Source organism: Choloepus didactylus, chromosome 15, assembly GCF_015220235.1.
Source record: "Choloepus didactylus isolate mChoDid1 chromosome 15, mChoDid1.pri, whole genome shotgun sequence".
In the NCBI taxonomy this organism is placed as follows: Eukaryota; Metazoa; Chordata; class Mammalia; order Pilosa; family Megalonychidae; genus Choloepus; species Choloepus didactylus.
The window spans coordinates 33,601,793-33,628,853 of record NC_051321.1 but is presented as its reverse complement, the minus strand read 5'-3'; the positions used below and the strand labels follow the sequence as shown (position 1 = coordinate 33,628,853).

Below are 27,061 nucleotides of genomic sequence, written 5' to 3'. Positions count from 1 at the left end.
CAGATAATAAAAAACATATTTACAGCCTCCCCCTCCCCAGCCCCGAGGATCTGGGGGAAGGTGTGGATGTGTTGGACATCCTCACCTGGACTGGTGTTGATGCTGTCACAAACATTGGGACTGGCGGTTTGATGTACTGAGCCCTTGAGCAAGGGACTTGCCCTTATGAAGCTCATTACCACAAAGGAGAGTCTAAAGTTGTATGTAATGGTGCCTAAGAGTCTCCGCCTGAGTACCTCTTTGTTGCTCAGATGTGGCCCTCTCTCTCTCTAACTGAGCCATCTCGACAGGTGAACTCGCTGCCCTCCCCACTATGTGGGACCCGACTCCCAGGGGTGTAAATCTCCCTGGCAACGCAGAGTATGACTCCCGGGGATGAATGTGGACCTGGCATCGTGGGACTGAGAGTATCTTCTTGACCAAAACGGGGATGCAAAATGAGATGAAATAGTTTCAGTGGCTGAGAGATTCCAAATGGAGTCAAGAGGTCACTCTGGTGGACATTCTTATGCACTATATAGATAACACCTCTTAGGCTTTAATGTATTGGAATAGCTAGAAGTAAATACCTGAAACTACCAAACTCCAACCCAGCAGTCTGGACTCCTGAAGACAATTATATAATAATGTAGATTACAAGGGGTGACAGTGTGATTGTGAAGACCTTGTGGATCACACCCCCTTTATCTAGTGTATGGATGAGTGGAGGAATGGGGATAAAAACTAAAGGACAGGACTCGGGCAAGATGGTGGCATAGAGAGGAGTGGAAGCTAAGTAGTCCCCCTGGAACAACTACAAAAAAACAGAAACAACTAGTAAATAATCCAGAATAACTGCGGGGGGACAAACGAGACCATCCATTCATCATTCACCAACCTGAATTGGGAGGAATGCCCAAGAACACAGCATAAAATCTGTAAGTAAAACCTGCGGAACCAGGTCAGGAGACCCCCTTCGCCATAGCCTGAGCTGTAAAGCCTCGTGGTGCCACAGAGAAGCTCTCTCCCAGCAAGCGAATACAGCTCAGCTGAGCTCCAACTGGGGTTTTAAGTAGCGAGTGTGAACTGCTCACTACAGGTACGCATCCCCCAAAAACAGACAGAGGCTTTGGGTGATGACTGACCTGGGAGAGCCAGAGGGTTGCCTTGGACTGGGTCTGAAGGGGACTATCTGTTTCATTTTTGGCTCAGTGGAGAAAGCCCCAGTCATTTTCAGTTTCCAGGGCTGTGACTCTGGGAAGGGTGGAGACACCACAAGTAGAGAGTGAGACCATAGAAATGCTAATGACCTCCACCTGAGGGGTCTGTCTTCTCTAGGAGGAAAGGGGTGGGGCCCTTTCCATTCAGAACCAGACCCCAGAGCCTGGGGGAACACGGCCATACCTCCTCACACCAGTCAAGAATTATAGGCTAACAGGCGTCACCTGCTGGGCAGAAAAGCACAGTGACATGAGGCATCAAAGGGTGGAGCAATTTTCTAAGACACACCCTCAGGGAAACCAGATACTGAATATTTCTTCCCTCTGGGACCTGAGCCTGTTCTGGTCTGGGAAAACCTGATTTGGATAACCAAGGAAACCATGCCTAGACAACAGAAAATTACAACCTACACTAAGAAAAACAAAGTTATGGCCCAGTCAAAGGAACAAACGTACACTTCAACTGAGATACAGGAATTTAAACAACTAATGCTAAATCAATTAAAAAAGTTTAGAGAAGATATTGCAAAAGAGATAGAGGCTGTAAAGGAAGCACTGGACATGTATACGGCAGAAATCAAAAGTTCAAAAAACCTACTAGTAGAATCTATGGAAATGAAAGGCACAACACAAGAGATGAAAGACACAATGGAAACATACAACAGCAGATCTCAAAAGGCAGAAGAAAACACTCAGGAACTGGAGAACAAAACACCTGAAAGTCTACACGCAAAGGAGCAGATGGAGAAAAGAATGAAAAAATATGAGCAACGTCTCCGGGAACTCAAGGATGAAACAAAGTACAATAATGTACATATCATTGGTGTCCCAGAAGGAGAAGAGAAGGGAAAGGGGGCAGAAGCAATAATAGAGGAAATAATTAATGAAAATTTCCCATTTCTTATGAAAGACATAAAATTACAGATCCAAGAAGCGCAGTGTACTCCAAACAGAAGAGATATGAATAGGCCTACACCAAGACACTTAATAATCAGATTATCAAATGTCAAAGACAAAGAGAGAATCCTGAAAGCAGCAAGAGAAAAGCAATCCATCACATACAAAGGAAGCTTAATAAGACTATGTGCGGATCTCTCAGCAGAAACCATGGAGGCAAGAAGGAAGTGGTGCGATATATTTAAGATACTGAAAGAGAAAAACCACCAATCAAGAATCCTGTATCCAGCAAAGCTGTCCTTCAAATATGAGGGAGAGCTCAAAATATTTTCTGGCAAACAGACAATGAGAGACTTTGTGAACAAGACACCTGCCCTACAGGAAATACTAAAGGGAGCACTACAGGGTGATAGAAGACAGGAGTGTGTGGTTTGGAACACAATTTGGGGAGATGGTAGCACAACAATGTAAGTACACTGAACAAAGGTAACTGCGAATACGGTTGAGAGAGGAAGGTGGGGAGCATGTGAGACACCACAAGAAAGGAGGAAAGATAACGACTGGGACTGTGTAACTTGGTGAAATCTAGAGTATTCAACAATTGTGATAAAATGTACAAATCTGTTCTTTTACGAGGGAGAACAAGCAAATGTCAACCTTGCAAGGTGTTAAAAATGGGGAGGCATTGGGGGAGGGATGCAATCAGCATAAACTAGAGACTGTAACTAATAGAATCATTGTATTGTGCTTCCTTTAATGTAACAAAGGTGATATACCAAGGTGAATGCAGATAAGAGGGAGGGATAGGGGAGGCATGTTAGACACTTGACATTGGTGGTATTGTCTGATTCTTTATTCTGCTTTGATTTAAGGTTATTTTTCCTTTTGCTGCTTCCTAGCTGTCATTTTTTTTGCTTCCTCTTTCTTTTGCCTCTCTACCTTCTTTGACTCTCCCTCCTGCCTTGTGGAAGAAATGTAGATGCTCTTGCTTAGTATGAGCAGAATGTTCAATTAGGATGAACTTAAATGTTTGGAAATGAACAGGGGTGTTGGTAGTAAGATGTGAGAATAACTAACAGCGCCAAATGGTGTGTGAATGAGGAGGAAAGGGGAAGCTCAGAGTCATATATGTCACCAGAAGGAAAGTTGGAGGTCAAAAGATGGAAATGTATAAAACTGAATCCTATGGTGGGCAATGTCCATGATCAACTGTACAAATACTAGAAATCACTTCATGAACCAGAACAAATGTATGACAATACAATTAGAAGTTAGTAACAGAGGGGCATATAAGGAAAAACTATATACCTATTACAAACTATATACTACAGTTAGTAGTATTTCAACATTTTTTCATAAACAGTAACAAACGTACTATATCAATACTAGGAGTCAACAATTGAGGGGGGTTGGTTAGGGATAGGGGAGGTTTAGAGTTTCCTTTTCTTTTTTTCTTTTTTCATCTTTCACTTTATTTCTTGTCTGGAGTAATGAAAAGTTTCTAAAAATTGAACAAAAATTAAGTGTGATGGATGCACAGCTGTATGAGGGTACCCAGGGGCAAGTGATTGTACACTTTGGATCTTTGGATAATTGTATGGGACTTGAACAATCTCAATAAAAATGGAAAAAAAAAAAAACACAAAAAACTGAAGGACAAATGGGGTGGGATGGGGGGATGATTTGGGTGTTCTTTTTTCACTTTTATTTTTATTCTTGTTCTGGTTCTTTCTGATGTAAGGAAAATGTTCAGAGATAGATTGTGGTGATGAACGCATAACTATGTTATCATACTGTGGACAGTGGATTGTATATCATGGATGATTGTATGGTGTGTGAATGTATTTCAATAAAACTGAATTTAATCAAAAAAAAAAGTTGGACAAAAGTTAAAAAAAAAAAAAAAAAAAAAAAGACGGGGACATTCAGCTAAAACTTTAAAGCATAAATTAGGGCTGAGATCCACTAAGAAATGTGTCAGGGCAGGGGACCCGGAGTGTGTATCTGCCAAAAGATCAAGGGCCACCTTCATCTGGATCTCAGACTTATTTCTAATACCTAAAAGACACTGACACATAGCAGGCCCTCAATAAAAATCTAATGAATGAATGGGGAGGAGCCCCTGGGCAGGAGGGAAGGTAGAGGGTCCATGGCTGATCCTATTGGTGCAGGTTTCTTGTCATTACTTCACTTATGAGGTCTGAGTTGATAAAAAACCCAAGAAGTTCAAGAGTAACTTCTTGAACAACTTGGAACTTTATGAGGAGCTCATCTGTCTATGAACATGTCGGTGTCTCTCACCTGTCTTGCCCACTACTAGTGGGAGGAAGGGGAAAAATTCACAAAATACTTTTAAAGAAACCCAGAAATTAAAATTTTCACTTCTGCGTGATGTGTACATAGATGTTTATTATATAGTTCCACAAATGTTCCCTAAAACCCTTAGAGCCAAATGTGTTTTGGAATTCAGAGTTTCTGAATTTTGGAAAGGCAACCAAGTCCATGTAACTCTGTATTTCATAGCATCAGGCAACCAAGTACACATACTCTGTATTTCATAATGCCCCTAGCAGGGTTGAGTCAGCACCCATAATCAAACACATACACATTTCTTTAGCAAAATGTATTACTATTGATACCAAAAGGGGCAATAAAGATTATAAATAGCCTCACTTTACTTCATTTGGGTTTGGCCAACAAATGAGTTCAGATCAGGTCAGGTTTTGGCTAATGAGTTCTCAGAAAAATCTTTGTTTTTCAGAGCTTTTTGGATTTTGGAATTATAGGAAAAGGATTATGGATCAGGGTAAAAGCTATGAGCTATTTATCTAAATAAGCAAGGGGTAAACCTGTTACGGCGGAAAAACTCAAAAACCAAACAAACGAAAACCTACTTTAGAATCTTTTCATATAGGTTTTAAATTCACACACAAGATGAGAAGGAATGTTATCTAACTTGGAAGAGTGCAGCTTATTTTGTGGTTTACTCAGAAGAGGCCGAGAGGAAACAGTCTTCACAGCTGTGCGAGTTGTAAGACATGGAAAGATCTTGCAAGAGTGGTCATGAAGTCTCCTCTGGAATTGGTAAAAACAAAAACAGAACTAAAAACAGCTTTTGTTTCAGTAATGATTGAGGCATAATACTCCCTAGAGATGGATAGAAGTTTTAAGGTCATTTTCCCAAATAATCAAAGACTCTCATGTTTTTTTCTGGCCTAGATAGGGTCCACGAACAACTCAAATCACTCTTTCTCCTCATTTAGGGTTACAGTCATTTGATGTCTCTAATTCTTACCTCCATTGTCAATCAGCCAGCGGTTCTGACTGCCCATGGGGTCTTTTTTTTTAATCACACCCACCAGGTCGCCCTCCAAAAGTGAGACATCAAGGTCTTGAGCAGCATTGAAGTTCCGTTCTGCCAGGAAGAGCTTCTCTGGGGGGTACCTTGCCAGAAGGGAGGCCCGGAGTTCTTCTGACTGCAGCATGTAACTTGGCTGAAAGACAACCCAAGAAGTACCATTAGCAAAGCCCTTCCCGGCTGTCATCCCAGCAGTCCCACGCAGTCCCGACACACAGGGAGAGCCTTGGAAACGAGGGTGGTGACAGTCATCTCCTTGCCACACCCAGCAGACACTGTTATGATTACATGGGTCCGTGAGGCCAGGCAAAAACCAATATTTGGTGCCTTTGTAGCTATTAAGAAAATTTAACATACTTTTAGTTTTATATCTGTTATCTTGTGACAAAAAATGTGATTTTAAAAATGTGATTAAAGTGCACCTAAAGAATCAAAATACCTAATATTAGGTTGACTTATATTTTGTTGTATAACCTTAAAGACTGACTTTTCCTATCTTTGACTTGCCCATCTATGAAAACAAATTATGTTAATAAGAATGAGAAAAAATAAAGGTCGTAATAAATTCGAATATCCCTTTTAAGACAACATAAATTAGTGTCTACAGGGTTATATGGGGCAAAAATATTGTAAGCAAATACAAAGCAGCAGTTTTTTAGATTATGATCTCATATAATCCAGTCTCTTACTCTACTTTTAAAAAGTATCATACCTTTTGCAACACATGAACATTGAATCCTCGTAATAAGAATAATTACAATTATTATCTGTCTTACAGATGAAGAAATGAAGGCACAGAGAAGTGAAGGGCCCAGCGAGTCAGGGTCAGTACTGGGATCTGAACCCAGATGGTCTGGCCAGGAGTCCACACTCCTAGCCGCCAAGCCGCACTATCCCTCTCCATGCGCTCCGTCCTCACCAGGCCCAGGAGTGGCTTTCGAGTGGACTGGCGCTCCACAGTTTTCCTCTCAAATGGCCTCTTGGTGGCTGGAAGAGACTCTGGGAAGAAGGTGAAAACCTGGAGTTGCTGCAGAACTCTGCTGTGCTCTTCATGGAAGATGGCAATAAGGTTTCCCTCTCTGCCGGCAACTTTAAGTAACTGGAGTACATTGGAAAGAGTAGAGATAAAGGAAAGAAGAGAAAATGGATTAAAGATCCCTGGCCTGACAAGCTCATTAAAACCAACTGGAAGCTAAGGTTCAGCTGCAGTTCACTCCGTGTAAGCTCCCGACACTAAGGCACGAGCTCTGCCGCACTGCCAGCAGGCCGAGTTGGCCGGCTCTTCTGAGAATCGCTTGAGATGGAATGAGAGACATTTAAAAGCCACAGGTTTCATGGCACCATCAAAGGATCAAGGATTCCAGTTCTTGATGGACTTGACCTAATGCCAGATCTAACCCATCTAGTTTGAATCATTCCTCAAACAACCCTATTGTGCAGTCTCATAAAAATTTCAGAACTTCAGACACTACTTTTCCATAGAAGGAGCAAGGGACTCACTGAAAGCAGTGGCTTTAACTGCTCCAGAGCCTGGTGCACAAAGTCGTGGTGGGCTTCGGCATAGCCGTGGATGCAGTTGCTGAAGAGGCCCTGGGCATACTGGTGGAACTTGGGCAGCTCATCCAGCAGCTGCGCGTTCAGGGCCTCATAGTTGTTCCGGGCAGACTGCAGCTCCTCCAGCGTCTTCTTGTCTTTTAATTTCTCTGCCCGTTCGGTACAGTTATAGAAGTCCAGAAGCTTGTCAAAGCGTTTCTGGACCAGCTTGTGGGGCCCTGTGAACATGCTCAGTAGCTGATTTAAGGGAGAGATGACAAGCCGCTCAGTCCTCTCTTTCTGTAGGGAAGAGAAAGGCACGTTGTTCAGGTGCTTGGCATCCCACATTTGTTATTCTCCAAAATACTCTTCAGGCTGATTTTGTTAAGTCCATACCACCTGCTTGCTTATAACAGTTTTTCTTTGATTCCTCCAAAAATTCTCACACACTAACAAGTTTGCAAAATATGCTAAGCCCACTTAGCTCCTAGTTGATAACAAATGCTAAAATACACACATTAAAATGATGTTTGGTTGATTGTACACCATGGATGATTGTATGGTATGTGAATATATCTCAATAAAACTGAATTTTAAAAAATGATGTTTACATTAAAAACTAGACATGACAGTCTGTCACTTCTTATGTGCATGAATAGAGCTTGAATTTAATGTATGATTTAATAGTTATAAAAATCATGGGGTAATACTCTTTCTATTTATACTACTTGGTAATATCTTGTTTTTGCCTCACAAAGGATTTTTCTCTAATTCTTTTTAGAGGGATAGAAAATGAGAGCAGGTTGCTAAACACATAGAAAATATAAATTGGTACTTAGAAAATTCTTTTTGATAAGCTGCTACTGTGAGGACACCTATAGTTCCCTAAGTGGGTATACCTCCTTCAGCCTCATGCCATCCAGAGGTCTCCAAAAAACTATCAAGTCACACCCATTTCTTTCGTGATTAAATAAGGCTACTATTCCATATATATCTATTTAAATTTCCCAAGCACCCTGGCCTTCAGTGCTTTTTTTATAAAGTAGTTTGCACCATTTCAAAGATCTCTTTGATCCGTCTGAATATATACAGATTCTACCTGTACGTTCAACTAATTGAAAGTCATGTTCTGAATATAAAACCAGAATTTAATCATCATGGTACAGAGAGTAAGGCATGGAAAAACAAAATCAAACAAAGGTTACACTTTGCCCCAGACCAGGGAAAGCAGAACGGCTAGATGAAGCCTTCCTATTTTAATTTATCTAAAATACTCCTGATGCATGGAGCACGTCTGTGTGGAACTTTTTCATGAGCTGGATGTTAAAGGTAACCACAGGAACAGGGAGGGCCAACCTATGAAAAGTGCATAAAGAGTCACTTACGAAATTTGTAAAGAGCTGATCAGTGATGTAGCGATGCACCTTCTCGAACTGCTCCAAGTCTCGATTTCCCTTCTCCATGCACAAGTCCCACATGCTCACAGCAGCCACCACCTTCACACATGCAGATTCCTAGAAACAAATCCCATTACAACCAAAGCGAACACTCTAGCTTCCGTCATTCATCTTATATAGTCTGGGACAAAAGAGTTGCATAATTAACATTTTTCTCTCAAATATAATATTTTAGCTTTGAAATGGGGATACTCACAACCCATGATTTATGGAGCATAGAGAAAAATCTGTGTACCTAATTTGAGGGTTTCTTAATTCACCAAAAAGTAAATTATCAAATTAGAACTGAGACAATTCTTCCAAGATTATGATAATGAATAATCGCCTCCCTCCGTCAAGCCTGGACTCGTGCAGTCTTCTCAGTAACAGCTGCCCGACCCCCCTGTGACCAGCAGGTCACGATCCTGCCACCCCACTCTGACTGTGGAGCTCCTGACTCCCTTGTCCTCTTGTTTTTACCTGTCTTTATCATAGCAAAATGTACCTTCTAACACACAATATAATATACTAATGTTAGTAATGTTTGTTTATTGTCTCTATCTCCCCCTGCCCTCCAACAAAACGCAAGCTCCATATAGGTAGGGATTTTTGTCTGCTTTGTTCACTGGTGCAATTATCATTTACTGAATGACTGGATAAATGGGAGAGTAAATGCACAGTTACTGCTGATTAATCGTGACAGTTTCTGAATCCCAGGCTGGTTCTCTTTGGCTACTTCGCACAATGATGAGCTTCTGCCTCCCTTAGGTGAAGTTTAGGAAATGCCTAAATTTATGTTGATATTAGCCTCCCAAAAAACCTAAATGAATTAAAAATTGCATTAGGATGTATGAAAGGTTAAATGAAGTCCCTTAAAAACATGGATGCCTCTGTCATCAAGATGGCTATAGAAGACATCACCAAAAAGTATCCTTTTAGAAATAACCAATAGGGCAAATCCCACTTGCTTGGAACTCTGGAAGATGACGGAGACTGGAGAAGGCCTCCATAAATGCTGAATTGAAGAACAAAAAAAACAGAACCCACCAAAAAAGAAGGTCAGGGATCTGCAACTCGGACCTGCCAGCCTGGATCCTCCCCTCCCCTGGTCCTGGGAGGCTTAAGAGGCACACAGCACAGTGGCCTGGGCACCTCTTGCGACGGTCGCAGACACACACTTAGACCTCCACTCACATTCGGGCAAGGGGCCCAAGGCCACATAGACCCTGGGTGGAGCACAAGCATACAGAAGGCCCTCAGGAAACAAAAGACCCATGTTGGAACTATTGGCAAGCGGTGCACCCACAAAACCAGCCTCTAAGTACTAGCAGCAGTGCCTAAATGAAAAAAACGGGCTGTTCTGAACACTGACCCCATCTGGATCCCTGGGGTGGCATACCCCCTCGTGGGAGTCACTGGAGGCAGAAAAGCCTCATGGAAAAAAGGGAAAACTGACTGCTATAAGGCAAGGCAGGCTCCAGCACCGAAATTTGTAATGAAAAGGGGCTACTGGGCATGGGAGAGCAGTTGGGCAAATCATAGACACTGGGGAGGAAAATATGCACAAAAACAAACAAAAAAGCCCAGGACTCCTGGAGAAGAAACAGAGGAAAGGAAATCTTCTCCTGGAGGTGAAACAATTGCACATAAATGGGCAATATTAAAAGTTGCACTGCATGTCCAGGACAAGAAACAGGTGCGGAAAACCTGAGAAAATCTGAACAGTTAAGCACAGGATGCTCTAAAGATGCAGTATAAGCTGGACCAAGCACTGAAGAGCCTTAACACACAGACAATCTACAGTAAAACCCTAGGCAAGAGGGAGAAACTGACCTTCAGAGTTAGCAATCAAAATAATCAGATGCCCAGACATCAGCAAAAAATCACAAGCCATACCAAGAAACAGGAAGATATGGCTCAATCAAGAGAACAAATTAAAACTTAAAGAGGAAACACAGACTTTGGAATAACTAATCAAAAAAGTCTAAGCAAATCTCCTAAATTAATTCAAGGAGTTGAAGGAAAATATGGATAGAAATAAACCAAATATGGACACAGAGATAAAGTATATTAAAAAGACAATGGGTGAACAAAAAGAAAAATTAGAAACTTTAAAAAAGAAACATAAGACTATTTATGGGGGAAAAAAAGAGTACTTATAGGGATGAAAATCACAATAATGGAGATTAAAAATAGGCAGGGTGGGGGTAGGGAATGGATCGCTAATGCTGAAGTTGTACAGAGTATCCATTTGAGTTGATCATAAAATTTTGGTAATTGGATGGTGGTGATGGTAGCATAACATGGTAAAAATAATTAACAGCACTGTACTATATACGTGAATGTGGTTAAAAGGAGAAATTTTAGGTTATATATAGTCACTAGAATAAAAATTTAAAAACACAAAACAAAACATAAAGGTGTACAACACAAACAGTGAACCCTATTGTAAACGATGGACTATAGTTAATAGTATAATTATAAAAATGTTGTTTAATGAATTATAGCAAAAGTAACCTACCAATACAAGATTTCAATAATAGGTGTTCACTAAACTGGGAGAAAAATATTTCCAAACCATCATCTCAGAAAAATATACAAAGAGGTCCTACAAATCAGTAAGAAAAAGACCAGCAAGTCAAAAAGTTGCTAAATAAATACAATGACCCAAATATAAGAAAATATCCTCAACTTCTTTCATAATATAAGAAACACAAATTAAAGCTATATTAAAATGTTTTTCTACCTAATTTGCAAACATAAAACATTTTGATTTTGATAATACTGTGTGTTGATAAGGAGTGGGGAAACCACTTCACACACTGCTGTTGGGGAGTTTTCACTGGCATATTTAAGAAATTAAACATCTATCAAAATTTAGGCTGCCATATGCTTTGGACCAACACATTCAGTACCCTGGGCTTCACATATATTTGCATAGATCACAAAATGGTGTATCTACAAGGATATTCCTAGTGCCACTGTTTCTAATCTTTTATAATTATAATTTATATGTCCACCAACAGTTAAATATATTATGGCACGTCCACACAATCAAATACTATGCAGTTGTAAAAAAGAACAAGGCAGCTCTGTGTGTATGGGTTTGGGATGACTTCCAAGGATGGTATTAAGTGCAAAATTCAAGATGCTGAATAGTGTATCCCCTGCTCCAAATTTATACATGCGGCCATCTCTGACAGGAGAGAAGAACCTTATCACAGTGACTGCCTCTACAGAAGATGACAGGGGACTGGGGTAGGAAGCCCTATGTATAGTAACAATAAAATTTTACTTAGCCCTTTTGTTTCCTTTTGAATTTTGTATCATTTTACTTCATCAGGAAAAAAAAAAAAAGATTAAAAAAAAAAGCAAAGGATATCTTTTAAAGCAAATTATTTTTTAAAGATCAGATTTCATGCGTGAAGGATAAGGGAACATGTGCCTTATAAATACATCATTCTACTGAGTTAATAGAGAAGTTAGGGGTAAAGGATAGAAAGGATTCGAGTCCTGGTTCTGACTTTGTGAATGAAACACCACCAAGGCAACGAAAGACCTAAGCTCATGACTTAGCTTCACCAGCTCTCCAAACCTATTTATGGTTCAAACAACCTTAGAAGCCTTACGTATAGCAACTTAATAAACTGGAAGTTAAAATTATTATAGGAAAGCACACTCCTCTAGGAATCATTCTCCTACAATTATTATCTTATCCACAACTTGCTCTTTTGCTTGACTAAGATTGCTGTTGTGCAGCTTCCTACTCACTGTATTCAATATTTACTCTTCATAATTATTTTGAAAAAATTAACTGTGAAAAGCGCTTCTTACATAACCAGATAGAGGAGACAGCAAAAAAAAAAAAAAAGGTGGTGGGTCAAAAGGGTGATGAAAACTGAAAGAGGAGGAAAGAGCAAGGCCACTTCAAAATTAATATAACAGAGACGATCTCTAAAGCTTAACTTTTAAAAAACTTATAGGAATCCCAATAAAAAGTATGTTGTGGCAGAATGGTCATATGATCCTAGATCATCCGATGTTTAGTAAACAATATGCCGAATGAACAGGGAAGAGGCAGACTTGTACCATGGGCGATTATAACTACAGTGATGTATCTTCACTCACCCGGATGTGCTGGAGGTAGAGAGACAGGTCTCGGATAAAAGATTTAATCAATCTTTCTTGCATTCGGAAGTTCTTCTCTGTTTCTTCAAATGCTTCGTCTTTTATCTGTTCAAAGTAAACAAGCGTTGTTAGTGAATTTGGACTCTCCTTCAATCATCTTATTGGCAAAATTATCTTACTTAAAAACACCTTTCATTCAAATTTAAAATCTTCAATGGTTCCCTGAATCATACTGAATTGAATTTAGTAGATGACTGACACAACTAATAAAGTAAAGCTTATTAATTAAAAAAAAAAAAAAGTCACTTTCTGTAAAGGCAGTCACTCCATATATATTTGGAGGCAAGTGGGTGTAGAGGGAAGAGCAAGGGATACACTGTTCAGCATCTTGTATTTTGCACTTAATACCATTCTTGGAAGTCATCCCAAACCCATACACACAGACCTGCCTTGTTCTTTTTTACAACTGCATCGTATTTAATTGTATGGACATGTCTTATTATATTTAACTGTTGGTGGACATATAAATTGTAATTATAAAAGATTAGAAACAGTGGCACAAGTCGTGAGCTTACGCCTCCTATGTGGCTGTGAAAGACCTCCAAAATACCGACAGGCCCTCCTTACCTTCAAACCTTATTTCCAACTCTGCTGACGGAAATCCTTTGTTCTGATCAGGCTGCTCTTGTCTCCATTCCTGGCTCATGACACATTTGTTGACTCCAGTGCCTTCGCATTTGTTGATGCCCTTGCCAGGTAGGCCCCTCCCACTCCCCCTTCATTTAAGGCTCAGCTTAAATCTCACATCAACATGAAGCTCACTCTTACCAAGGTCCTGTTTTTCTTAAGTACTACAGCATTTAGAAAACAAAACACAAAGCTCAGCAACTGTTTATCTTCTAGCTGTATTTTCCATGAATTGCTGCACAAACACGTGGTACAAACGGAGACTTCAGGTCCACTTTCAGCACTGACACTAAACTAACTGCAATTCAAAGCACTTAATCTCTTAAACGTTGCAACAATATGATGTTGAACTAGATACTAGGCTTCTAATATGCCCAGAATTTTAATTGTCTCCCTAAATTGATTATAAGCCCCCTATGGGTGTCTAGTACCACAGTAATGATTATATGCTGGCTGATTTGGCCTCCTAGTCTGCCTTCATTCACATTGTAAGCAGCTCACCACAGGGCGAATGGAGGACCAGGCAGGGTCCTATACCCACCGGCTGGCAAACACCAGAGGATGCATTAGGAAGGAATCGTGCCAATCTGCACCACGCACGTTGCCCTATGGAGCCCTGGAAAACTGTCAAAGATATGCTGACCCTGCGAGAGCAAGGATCTCACCTGAGGAGCAAAGCCAGTGAGGTGCTTCAGGTGGCTGCTGACTCGGTTGGACTTCTTGATGATGGAGTGGATGTTCAGTTTGGAAATTTTCTCCATAAGGCTATCTTCATCACCTTTACGGTACTTGAGGACTAGGGAGTGAGTCAAGTTGGTGAGTCAAGGAAGCATTTTTCTGAGCATGGACATACTACTGAGTTATAAAATCCAACTAGAGCTAGTCCTTGTCTTTGGTGAATTTATAACTGAGGAGTAGAGACAAAATATTACAAATAGCTATTTATGGACAGATATATTATCTGAAGAACAGCAAAGAGACACTGTGTGAGCACAATGAAAAAGGGTTAAAGACAAGGAGGGAGGAAGGTGCAAGTGAAAGAACCCAGAATTTGGAGTCAAGGAAATCTCTGAGTTCAAGCCTGGATCTGTTACTTATTCAAGGTGTTGCCTTAGATAAGTCATTTAACTTCATTTGCCTCTTCAGTAAAATGTAGAATGTAACAGTCCTAACCTTACAAGGCCATCTTAAAGATGAAATGAGATACTGCATATGAAATTATCATATGCTATATGGTAATCATCTGATTAACTACTGTGTCATTTTACATTAGACAAAATCTGCAGAAAAGTCTAGAGTTAAAGTAGAATAGCAGCAAGGGGTAGGGTGGCAGCAAAATAGCACACTTTATTGTAGAAGACGAAGGCCGCTTTATATTAGGAGATAGGGACCAAGAGAAAGGGCTTCACATCAGAGAGCTTTAACAGCTGCAGCCAACATCATATACTGATGTAGGCAACATGGATGAAGCAGAAGGTGGAGAAGACAATTTTAGATAAACAGTGGAGAATAGTAGAAAGACAGGCAAAGAGGTTATACTACATTATAGATCCTTTAAGGATATGAATAATATATCAATTTAGCACAGTCACCTTGTTATACTCACGGAATGTTTAAATTAGGGCCTCAATAAGAGATTTGATAAAAGAGAAATGAATACACCATCTCACTCCACATTGTAAAGAAAGAATGGGAGGTTTGGCAACTGACTGCAGTGTCAGAAGGGGAAGTGAGGGGTTCAAACCAGAGAGGCAGGTTGTTGGTTGTGAGCAGGAATGAGGGGACTAAGAGAAATGGGAAAATTGGGGTCTTCTGAAAGAAGACAAAAAGTCCTAATTTTAGTGGAAGCAGTAAGACATCCATTAGTAATGTAGAGAAAACAAATCTCAATATAGATTGAAAAGGACTGCCTTAAATGAGTTGAGAAGGCAATTATCCATGGTTGCCAGAACTCATCTTATCAACCATTCTCTAATCTGTCTTCATATGTCTTGGGAAAGACTCATTTCTATAAACTTTATCACAGACGTCTAAACTCCAATATTCCATGAGTTGTGCTTTTATTATGATGATTATTATTGGTCTTTTTTTCCATATCACATTCCCCTCAAAGTCTAATGCTCTCTTTACCACAGCTCTATTACCTATCCACCTGCCTTGTCCAACTCTGGTGAAGTAAAGAATTCCTTTGGGAAGGAAAGCATTCTTTAGGGCACATCCCCTTTTCAGTAACATTTTCTTACCCAGGTCCTTTCGACGTTTATATTCATTAATATTCACATTGATTTCCTTGACTGCAAGGACTGCATTGGTTAAAGGCACCTTGTCTGGGTGGGATTCTGGGGTGGAATTCAGCAGCTCCATTAGCAGTAGTGGGTAACGCATTACTCTCTGCACTGGCTTGATAAGGAAGGAGCCCAGGTTAATATAATTTGTGCATCCCCTAGAAGAGAAGGAAAACAGACTTTGGCCAATTATCAATAATTCCCTGCCTAGGGGGAGGATTTGTCATTCCTAAATATGGCTCTGTCCTTTCACCTACTTGCCACTTTCATTCATTAAGTAAATATTTATTGAGCACCTAATAAATACCAAGTACTGTTCTAGATGCCAGAGATACAGTAGTGACCAGAAAAAGTCACTACCCTGGTGGGAAGAGACAGGCAGTAAACAAACAAATTATATAAAGTGTCATTTGGTGGTAAGTGCTATGGAGGAAAATACAAAGAGTGGTCTACTTTTAAGTTTCTGTTATAAAGGAAAAAAATAAAGTCAGTCTTTTAAGGGTTAGAAAAAAATCCACTGAAGAAATGAGTTTGTGCATTGAGTAGCAAGGGAACTTACCATTCATTGTACAGGCTCCTACAGGGCAGTGAGCATGAAAAGAAAAGAGACAGCTCATTAGGGAGATGATGCTGATTTTCACATTCTTCACAGGGCATTTCTATTAGTTGGGCAGACAAGAATCACATGGTATAAAAGGGAAATTATGAATATTTATGCTGGCATATCTAGTCTACTAAAAAACATTAGTAAGCCCCTAACTGCACTTTGATCTACTTATACATACATTATTTCCTTATAAACTGTCTCCCTAAGATCAGGGAACCTCAACTGATGGTTTTGTCAAAAATAATTTTATTTGGTCTTTTTACCTACACTCTGGTTTATCTGGACCAAACTATCTTCCTGGCTATTTCTTGTCTGAAAATGCTAACTTGACACCTATGTATAGATAAGTGATTTTACTTGACACCTATGCATAGATAAGTGATTTAGATGTTGAAAAGTAGAAGTAGGAAGCCACATAAGATTTCCATGATATATAATGAGAAAAAGGTAAGTTACATAACAGAATAAATATATATATATATATATATATATAATCATTTACATTTAAAACATACATATATGATATATATATACAGATATGATATATATACATATTAAAAAAAAAAAAAAAAAAAAAAAAAAAGCCAAGAGGTGATTTTACGATTGGCCAGACTAAAAAGACAGATGACCCTCAAAGGAACAACGATGAAAGTCAGAAGCCAGAGAATCATCTCTTCAATACTCTGGCTAAAACCAAGAAGTCAACTCTTCATTGAAAACTGTTTTCCAAGAACATGGTGAAGTGAAGACAGCTTCAGGCAAAGAAAAAACAGTTTGTCATGAGCAAACCCCTGTTAAAGGAGATTCTGAAGGGTATACTTTAAGCAGGGAGAAAAGTGATGACAGATGGAAGATCTGAGACCCAAGAAGGTAACTGATAAATCTAAATGAATGTTGACTTTAAAACAATAGTTAAAATGCAATGTATTGTGAAGTTGAAAAATAAACAAGTTAGAATGAAAAATATATATATATATTACACACACAGATATCAATGTCATATGAAGTCTGGGCACATCCATGGGGTGGGAGGAAAGTGATCAAAACTCTTACTTAAGATCTGCCAAAGAATCTTGAAGGTGCCTCTGGATCTTCTCATCCTTCTCGTAGATTTCCAGCAGTGAAATGGCCTCATCGTGATTCTGGCAGTAAACCTTGTACGTTCCCTCAAGCTCATCCCGGTGATCAAGGAACACAGGTCCTTGGGAATAGCATAAGCACACAGTGTTTTCAGTAGCTTTCTTTTCTTTGCCTGGATTCCAAGGATTCTAAGAAAGACTCATTTCTATAAACTTTATCACAGATGCCTAAATTCCAGTACTTCATGGTTATGCTTTTATTATTATTGTTCTTTTTTCCATATCACATTCCCCTCAAATTTCCATTCCTTTCATAGTTCAAATAAATGGCCTTCAGATACTTATTTCTTATGCCATATAAAATTAGCTTTTATACCTCACCATTATATTAAAACTGGGTCGCTGTGGCTTCCTTCTAGTCAAATCAGTGTGTGCTTCCCCTTCCTCAACTTCTCTGACCATTCCAGTTACTTAGGGCAAGGGCCCCAGGCTCTGGTTTCTCTTGCCATGCTATAAGGTGTCTAGAAAGTGCTAGACACAGAGCTGTATTCTATAAAGAGGTTAACAGCATGTGCTCGGGTGACACACCTGAATACTAGTCCCCAACTGGTAACCACGTGACTGTGGGCAAATTATTTTCCCTACGTCTCAGTTTCCTCTTCTATGAAATAAAATTAACAGTACCTAAACCTCATAGGGTTATTGGAGGGAACATCTAAGACCATGTGTGACATATCTTGGAAGAGTACTTGAGTACCTAGAAGAGTACTCAGGAAACTACTGACTATGTGGCACTATTGGATACCATTCTATAGTCATTTCCCTCTTTCTGCAGGAAGGCAAAAGTGTTCCTATGTCCACTTCTCTCAAGGTAATACTGGTAAATACTGCCCAATCTAAGCAAACATCATAAAAACTATTCCTCTTTTTAATGATCATTTAGGTGTATGCAAGAGACCCAATTCTGGCCAATGGGAAATAAAGAGAATTCTGCTGGGGGAGCTCTGGAAAATGTCTGCTCACTCTTAAAAAGACACAAGGGTCACCTTTTCCTTCTGCTGGATGTTGTGATGCTTGTAGTGGGATGCCTGGAACTGTGATAGCCATCTTGCAACTATGATTCCAAAATCATAGCAAAATGACAGGATCCAGCCCCCTCCTACATTGTACCAGGGTTGGCCTGTATGGTCAGTCAGGAGAACTGGCAGAAGTGATGGTATATTATTTCTGAGATTAGGTTATAAAAGAAAGTCTTGGGCTTTCTCTTTCTCTTGGATCACTCTGGGGAGAGCCAGTTACCATGTCATGAGGACAGCCTATGGAGAAGCTCACATGGTAAGGATCTGAGACCTGCCAGCAATCAGGAGAGTGAGCTTCCCTGGAAGCAAATCCTCAGGTCCCAGATGATGCAACCCAGGCCAACAACTTGACAGCAACTTCATGGGAGACCCTGAACCAGAACCATCCAGTGAAGTCACTCCCAGATTCCGGATCCACAGAAACTATGAGATAAGTGTTCATGGTTTTAAGCTGCTAAACTTGGGGGTAATTTGTTATGTGACAACAGCTAACTAACATAATTCCCTTATATATAAGGAACTAGATGGTTGTTTTTTAAACATTGTTGACAATGACCCACATGAACAAATATATATTAAATCATGCCTCTGTACACATACATAGAATTGAAATAAAAGTTTCAAAAAACAGTAGCTATGCTTATTACTTGCAGTATATTCTGATATTTTCTATTTTCTATTTTATTTTATTGGAAAAAAAAAATAATGTGTGCAATGCATACAACTGATCTCCTGACCAGATGGGCTGAAACTATCCATCTGAACACTGGACCATCTGACATTTAAAACTTCTACCACTGATATCCTATTTCACCTTAAAACAGGCTACAAATAAAAGGAGAAGCAGAGGGCCAAATAACCTCTGAACTGAGCAACTAAAACTTCATTTTCCTAGCATAACTACTCAGTATCAGGAAGATCCCTTCTTCCTTCAACCCCCATGAAGTTTAAAAAAAAAAGCTGCTTCTGAAACAGCAGCAGGAGTCATACCTATGGCATCACTGATTTCCAGAGCAGCCAGTAATTGCTTTGAGACCTTAATCACCATCTGCATGTTTCCAAAAAGTCCCTCAAAATCAATGTTTGGAATCTGAGAAACAAAACAAAAAGACAGATGAAAATAAAATAATGGCATATCCACTCAAACTAGGAATATCCCTTAAAGGATTGGAGCAACATTGCTCAAGGTCATCTTCTTTACTCACTCTCTCAGGCAGTTTCCAGAACCAAAATAACCACCATCATCTTTAATATCACCCTTTGTCCTTGATCCAACTACTCTTCTCTCCCTACTTGCTACCTTAATAAACTGACTGTGGAACCAAAGTGTCTGTAAGTATGCTGGGACACAAATTCCCACCCAATACCCAAATTTTGATGGCACCAACCACTTCCAATAGAACTACTTGGGAGTGACTGCTCTGAAAGTACAAACCCAAGCAAGAAGGACTGCAAATCCCTGCGATAACGTTAACCTTTCCTTACTATCTCCAGCATATAGAAAAGTAAAGTACCTAGCACATGCACATGGTAGACGTTTAATAAGGCTTTCCTGAATAAATGAATGAACTGACACAATCAGGTGACGGAGCCAACAATAATCCATTATCCAGACTTCCTAGTAAAGCAACATTACAGAATCCCTGGAATTTTAAAGAGTTTTTAGGAGCAGTAGAAATACAGAATGCCTTGGGAGATACTACAACAAGACTGGTAAATTAATTAATGGTGGATTTGATAAGTGGCAGGATTCTAAAGATGTGAGTTGATGACGCACATATGTTGGGCCCTTGAATTATGAGCAGTAGCAGCAATCACGACTTTATTTCAAACCCAATGAATCTCTGGTGAAAGCTCCCAGATGCTAATGCTTCAGGCTTGGAGCACCACATCCTAAGGTAAGGCTAACTTTCTCACATAGTTCCCACCTGGGCGTGCTGCAAGGGTACCATGATCCGTTCAATACACATCTCCAGATCCCGAATGTAGTCTCTTTCTGTCTGAAGAAGTTCTTCTATCACCTTGGCTCTTTTCTCCAGCATTCTCTGCTCTGGGTTTTCAGTTGACGCTGACAGAGAAGGGGCTGCCAGTGATGAAGACTGGGAGGAGAGGAGGGTCATCTCTAGAAGGGAAAAGAGAACTGTTCAGCAGCTCTGGGCCTAGAAACAAGACTCTTCAACACTGAGTTGCAAAGAGGAACCAAAGAACTCATTGCTGTCAACCACTAGGAAACCTGATCCCACACATCGGTTCTACACAGAGGAAATGCTTAGAAAGCCATCCCTGCAGAGAGAACTTCTCTAGCCCCGTGAAATACCATTTCTAGGATTTGTCCTAAAAAAGGAGCGGCTAGCCCATATTAAGAGGACAAATCAGGGTCCAAAACCTCTTTGTAAATTCCCTTTGAAGAAGCTGATGTCCTCATCAAGAACTGCTTTCACCTATTCAGGTATAAAACCTGTTCCATGACCAGCAGAAATACCAAGTAGAAATCAAAAACATTGATATCGCACAAAAAAAATATTATGGGGGAAAAAAGAGAATATGGAGGGGACTAATAAGGTTTCAACTAAGGGGAGGACCAGAATTAGGTGGGAATTATCCATCTGAGATCTGAGTAAGCCCAGAGCCCATCATCTTCCAGCCTCTGTGATGGTAGATTAACATATAATGAAATATGCAAAACTGTTTACATTCCCCTTATCAAAACAACAAGGAAGACTCACAAGCAGGTTTCAATTTGTTACTTCAAATGTCCTAGAAGATAGTTAAAACATATTAAACATGAAATTCCTTAACACTATGTTCAATTAAAAGAACTTCTACAGAAACAGTGTGCATGATTCTAAAAGTAAAAACAATATGTACCTCCTGTGAGAGATTGATTGTATATGCTTTGGTGGAATACAGAAGTGAATGTATCTCAATAAAATCTGCAAAACAACAACAAAAGTATGTATCTTTTACAGTCATTATCCTTTAGTTACCTGACTGTAACTTAGATATGTAGAATGAGAGTTATTTATTTTTTACCATAGATCTAAAGAGCTAAGTTCCAAAGGGTGGTTTTAAGATTCTGACTTGCTGCTCTTTATAATGAAGACGGGGCAGCATGTTCATTTAAAATAAACAGTTGAAAAAGATTTGACAGTGAAGCAATCTCTACTTAGTTTATTTCAAGTTCCTTAAGACCCACTAGAATGCAAATTTGGTAACTTCATACACTGATAATTCTGTGTATGATTACAAGATTATTTCTACCCCGATGTAAAAAGCAAAAACCACAAGCGTTCAAACTACTAATGGTAAGCTAACCTTTCACAGGAGATTTTATTCTCCAAAATTCTGCTCCACTACCTCTTCCCTAAGTCTATGTCAAAATTCCAATGTTTTAGGAAGACTGCCATCTAGATCCTGGTCTCTAAAAAACATTCTCCTTCAAAGAAACTCCACCAAAGGTTCTTTGGAGAAATGGCTAGTTCCAGAGCTTGGGCACAGAAGGAAGGTAATAAACCTGAAACATGTTGTGGCAGAAAGGAAGAAGTGTTGAGCAAAATGATGGGGCATGTCAAAAGGACACAGGAGCCTGGATGAAGGGGATCCCGTTGGCCAAAATCCAGTACAATGAGTATCAAAATATAAATAGCTTTTTCTGCCTGTGGACGTCGCTGAGGAAGCTTCATTAAAGTCTTTCCTCCCATTGCTGACACGTCTAAGTCAGAGTCTAAAGAATCCGAAGAGCTGCGGAAGCTGTTCATTGGAGGGCTGGGCTTTGAAACAACCGATGGGAGTCTGAGGAGCATTTTGCATAATGGAGAACACTCATGGACTATGTGGTAATGAGACAGCCAATCATCAAGTGCCCCAGAGGCTCTGGGTTTGTCACAGTTGCCACTGCCGAGGAGGATATGGACATGAATGCAAGGCCACCCAAAGTGGATGAAAGAGTTGTAGAACCAAAGTGGGCAGTCTCAAAAGAAGACTCTCAAAGACCCACTTAAATGTGAAAAAGATCTTTGTTGGTGGTACTAAAGAAGACACTGAAGAACATCACCTAAGAGATTATTGTGAGCAGAATGGGAAAATTGAAGTGATTGAGGTCATGACAGACCAAGGCAGTGGCAAGAGAGAATTTGCTTTTGTAACCTCTGACGACCATGACTCTGGATAAGACTGTCATTCAGAAATACCATACTGTGAATGGCCACAACTGTGGAGTAAAGAAAGCCCTGTCAAAGCAAGAGATGACCAGTGCCTCATTCAGCCACAAAGGCCGAGGTGGTTCTGGAAATTTTGGTGGTGGCTGTGGGGGTGGATTTGGTGGGAATGACAACTCTGTGGAGGAAACGTCAGCGGTCGTGGTGGCTTTGCTGGCAGCCGAGGTGGTGGTGGATATGGTGGCAGCCGAGATGGCGATAATGGATTTAGTAATGATGCAAGGAATTTTGGACGTGGTGGAAGCTACAATGATTTTGGCAATTACAACCATCAATCTTCAAATGTTGGACCCCCAAAGGGAGGAAACTGGCCCTTTTAAGAAGCTCTGGTCCTTAATGGTGGTAGAGGCCAGTACTTTGCCAAACCATGAAACCAAGGTGGCCATAGTGGGTCCAACAGCAGCAGCAGGAGGAACAGCTTTGCCAGGAAACAAAGCTTAGGAGAGGAGAGGAGAGAAGTGACAGGGAAGCTACATGCTGTTGACTGCTAAATGTAATTGTCTGATCATGATTATGAATAAATGTCCTCACAATTTTTTTAAATAAATAAATAAGCACAGCAATGGATTATAATGTAGTAAATAAAACTCCATGAATTCATACTGATAATGCATAAATACATGAAGAAAGAGGGAGGAAAGGAAGCTCTTTCTTATGGTAATATGGCAACTTATATATATAGAAGAAAGGATGGGGGCCAGAAAAACCACCATTTTAAAACCATCGGAATAAAATTTGATTCAGGCACAAATGGATGATTCTGGTGGTGGTGATAGGGTTTGATGATGATCAGGATTATGTGCATAGTTTTGAATTACTTATTGCAAATTATTTATTAATGAAAAAATATAAAAAATATTAATCATATAAGGGAGAAAATAGATAAACCTTAACCAAGTAATCAAAATTACTATCACCAAATACAAGGCAAACAAACATCATGTGCTCCAAAATGTTCTATCTGGAAATGACATCCCTTATGCAGTATTCCAGTAAAAGTGCATAATCTGAAATGAACCTTGAGGAAACAACAGACAAATTCAAATTAAGGATTTGTATTCTTCAAAATGTCAATGTCATGAAAGACAAAGAAAGCCACAGGAACAGTTCCTGATTAAAAATAAAGAGAAATGAAACCGAATGCAATGTGCGATTCTGAACTGGATCCTGCTCCAGGTAAAATAAAATTGCTATAAAGGACATTATTGGGACAACTGATGAAACTGGAATACAGACTGCAGATTAGATAAAAGATTACATTCCCCTAAATGGCAAACAGTCATGTAAGAGAATATCCATGTTCTTACAAAATACACCTAAAGTATTAAGGGGCGTGATATAAGCAACCTACTCTCAAGCCAGTTCAGAAAACACACACACACATGCACACAAACACACAAACCTATACATGAGAGAATGAAAATGCAAATGTGGCAAAATATTAAATACTGGTGTGTGGAGACATGGAAGGTACCCTGGCTAGATAGATTATACAACAGGCCCACTTCCCAAACTCTGGAAGCCTGACAGCTGGCACCAAGCTGGGAAAAGGCCAAAAGCTTTGCATGTCTGAAGGAAGACAGCAATTTAGAGAAGGGCTCTTTGCCGGGCTCCTTCCATGCTCCCGTCTCCTGCCCCTGCTGTTTCCCGTCTAGCCCAAAAGAAATTGTCCCTTGAGATTAAAGACATGTAAACACACCTCATGGCTTTAGAAAAAATGTACCCTCCCTGAAATACCTGAAAACAGTCACATAGGAGACTACCTTGCATGCTATAAAAACCTGTAGAAATGAGTAGAATAAAACTTCCTTTTGCAGGAACACAGAGGACGGAGTGGGCTCCCTTCTTTCACACTGGTGAATCTGAGTAAAGGGTCAAAAGGAATCTTTGTACTATTCTTACAATTTCCTATAAATTTGGTATTATTCCAAATAAAGTTAAAAAATGCATAATGGGAAAAAAAAATCTTTCTTGAACTTTTTTTAATAGAAGAAATGCCAACATTTCAACATTCATGTCATTTTCAACATAACTTCCATTTCATTAGAGTGCTAAAATTATGATTCTAAGTTAATTGTAGCTTATAAAAATTTTATTTTTGATGACCTTGTTTTAAATTTTCTTTGAGATTTCAAAGCAACAGAATCTCAGTCCCCAAAATAGTTCCATAAGTAGCACACTGAGAAGAGAAATTTGTTAATATAGTACTAAAAAACTCTGAAAAAGGAGAACATTTACTGGATTCCTACCACATGTCAGGTACTTTACATACTGTGCCCCTGTATTCATTTAATACACCAAAACTTTGAAGTAGGTATTATTACTCCCATTTAAAGTAGTTAAGAAAACCTAGGCTTTGAGAGGCTGACCAACTTGTCTGAAGTTATGTAGTAAGTAAATGGCAGTTCTGTAATCAGAACCTTAATATATTTAAATCCAAATCCTATGCACTTAATCCTGCACCATTTTGTGCCTCTAGCCTGGAATCTCAACTAGAAAAGGTCAGAGGTTTATTTGCTGCAAATCCTAAAAATTCCCTGGAAACTATTCTCTCCCAGGACTCAAAGTTCAATCAATTACAAAAGTAGAAAGCATGAAGTACCAGCAAGCCCCTACTCGTCAATCAGAAGGCTATGATCAAGAGACTCAATTAGATTTGTTCATATTAAAAAAAGAAAAAGTAAAAATTATTTTAAACTACCAGCATGCCTTTTTCCCCCAGAAGGATTTATAAACTCTTTCATAGCCTTTAAAAAAACATACACACACCAAAAAAAACTGCTATAAAAATCCCTTTGGGATGTTCTGGTTAAATTGCAGTTTCTTGGGCATCACCTCTGAGATTCTGATTCAGGAAATTTGGGTGGGACTCAGGAATCTGCAATTTAACAAAACCCGTAGGTGTTTCTGAAGAAGCAAGTTATCATCAGGTCATATTTTATGAAACACAGCTCCACAAACATATTAATATTCAAAGACAGTTTTCAAAGATCAAGTCATACTAATACCTAGCTTGAATTACTCAAAGTTGCAATCTTTAACTATCCATGACTTCAAATGCAAAACTGTTTCTCCATTATTCTAAAATCTACTTTATTAAACAAATTGATCTAAAATTTGATCATCTGGGATAACCAAGTGAGAGAAGTCAGCTGCAGGGAAAACAGACTTTGAATCTTGCATACTTCCCTACTTCTTAGCTGGGGAGCCAAGGGAAAGTCAATTTTTATCTCTGGGCTTCAATTTCCTTATCTGTAAAATGGGGTTAATGATATCTAATTTGCAAGGTTGTTGAGGAAATTAAACAAGATAATAACTAGAAAAGTTAGTCCTTTCCCAAGATAGGTCAGAAAATGTCCACTGCACCAGAGAAAGGTAAAATGCACCAAGTGGAAAATGATTGGTTCACATACATAAAATTGTACTTTTCCATAAGAACAATAAAATCTGGGGATAAGCAAGCATGTGGTAGAAACTGAGGCCCAGTATCAGCCTCTCAAAATCATGGGCAGAAGAGCTCTCACTTTATTCCTAGGATGGCCTGCAAGTAATAAGGAGCTAAGGGCAGACTGCAGATTTCCTTTCTTTGATAAAACAATTAGCTGTGTTTTTTGGGGGGTGGGGTGGGGGTGGGAGGGTCACCCTCCCAACGCCCTGAAGTCCTGATTCCCGAGACCCTCACCCCCTTTGGATCAGTGCTCACCAGGCGCATTTTTCAATGTTCAAACGTAGAGATTCAATTAATCCACAGCTTCCCACAACAAACAGGCTTTCAAGTAGAGTCAAAGAGAAGAGTCACTCACTTCTCTCGCCTCTGTCCCTCGTGGGAAAATCTGTGAACTCCCAGCAGGTCCCGGGCTGTGCGTGAATGGGGAGGAGGAGGAGGAGGCTGACCAGCTCACTGCAGTGCTGGTTCCAACCACCTCTGCAGTGCCCAGACTCTGGTGCGTGTGTACGTGGGAGTGGAAGTGTAAATCTGCTGGGTAGAATCTTTCCAGAGCTCAGGAATGCTCCTCGACCTCCTAAAGTCCTTTGAATAGGGTCTGCCTTTCCCCAGGCTTTTGCTATTTACATACGAATAGCCCCCAGTCACCAAGGCTATCAGAGCAGGGCTAGTTCCAAAGGATGGAGCTGGAATACGCCCCTTACTGGACCCGGCCTGGCTTTGCTCAGGCTGAGCACCTTTCTCTTCTGCTTATTTTCCTTCCCTAGTTTGAAGACCCTCAGCATGTCGCTAGAGGAGTTTGTAATCCAAGATTATTCTCTCTTTTTTCCTATCCTCTGCTAAGCACTGCTTTTTGGTATGCTTCTTTCAGGGAAGATTCTGAAGGTGAATCCATCTCCTGTGATGGAGTTGGTAGTGGGAGGTCTTGGAGGCAACACTGTAAAGCAGGCAGGGTTTGTCTCCCTTGTCTGTCTTAAAACCCTCTGCAGCCCCCTCCCCAGCCCTCACAAGGCCCTAGGTTTGCCTGGGGTTCCCCTGGAACCCAGACCCCTACCTGACCTAAAGTTATCACAAAGTGGCAGAGCTCAGCTGTGGGGTCCCAGGAGAGCAA

The 27,061-nt window shown here is 40.0% G+C and overlaps 1 protein-coding gene across 2 annotated transcripts in view; it reads right to left on the bottom strand.

Moving 5' to 3' along the window:
* The window catches only part of LOC119510088 (dynamin binding protein), a 112,387-nt gene that overhangs the window by 4,413 nt on the left and 80,913 nt on the right, over positions 1 to 27,061 (bottom strand). For both annotated transcript variants that reach the window (XM_037804165.1, XM_037804166.1), the window contains 11 exons: positions 20,217 to 20,410; positions 19,279 to 19,378; positions 17,184 to 17,331; positions 16,083 to 16,100; positions 15,482 to 15,681; positions 13,904 to 14,034; positions 12,552 to 12,656; positions 8,373 to 8,501; positions 6,955 to 7,287; positions 6,374 to 6,553; positions 5,392 to 5,590 (listed from right to left, as the gene is read on the bottom strand). In XM_037804165.1, the coding sequence (XP_037660093.1) occupies positions 5,392 to 5,590; positions 6,374 to 6,553; positions 6,955 to 7,287; positions 8,373 to 8,501; positions 12,552 to 12,656; positions 13,904 to 14,034; positions 15,482 to 15,681; positions 16,083 to 16,100; positions 17,184 to 17,331; positions 19,279 to 19,378; positions 20,217 to 20,410 (1,737 nt within the window). The remainder of the gene's footprint in view (positions 1 to 5,391; positions 5,591 to 6,373; positions 6,554 to 6,954; positions 7,288 to 8,372; positions 8,502 to 12,551; positions 12,657 to 13,903; positions 14,035 to 15,481; positions 15,682 to 16,082; positions 16,101 to 17,183; positions 17,332 to 19,278; positions 19,379 to 20,216; positions 20,411 to 27,061) is intronic.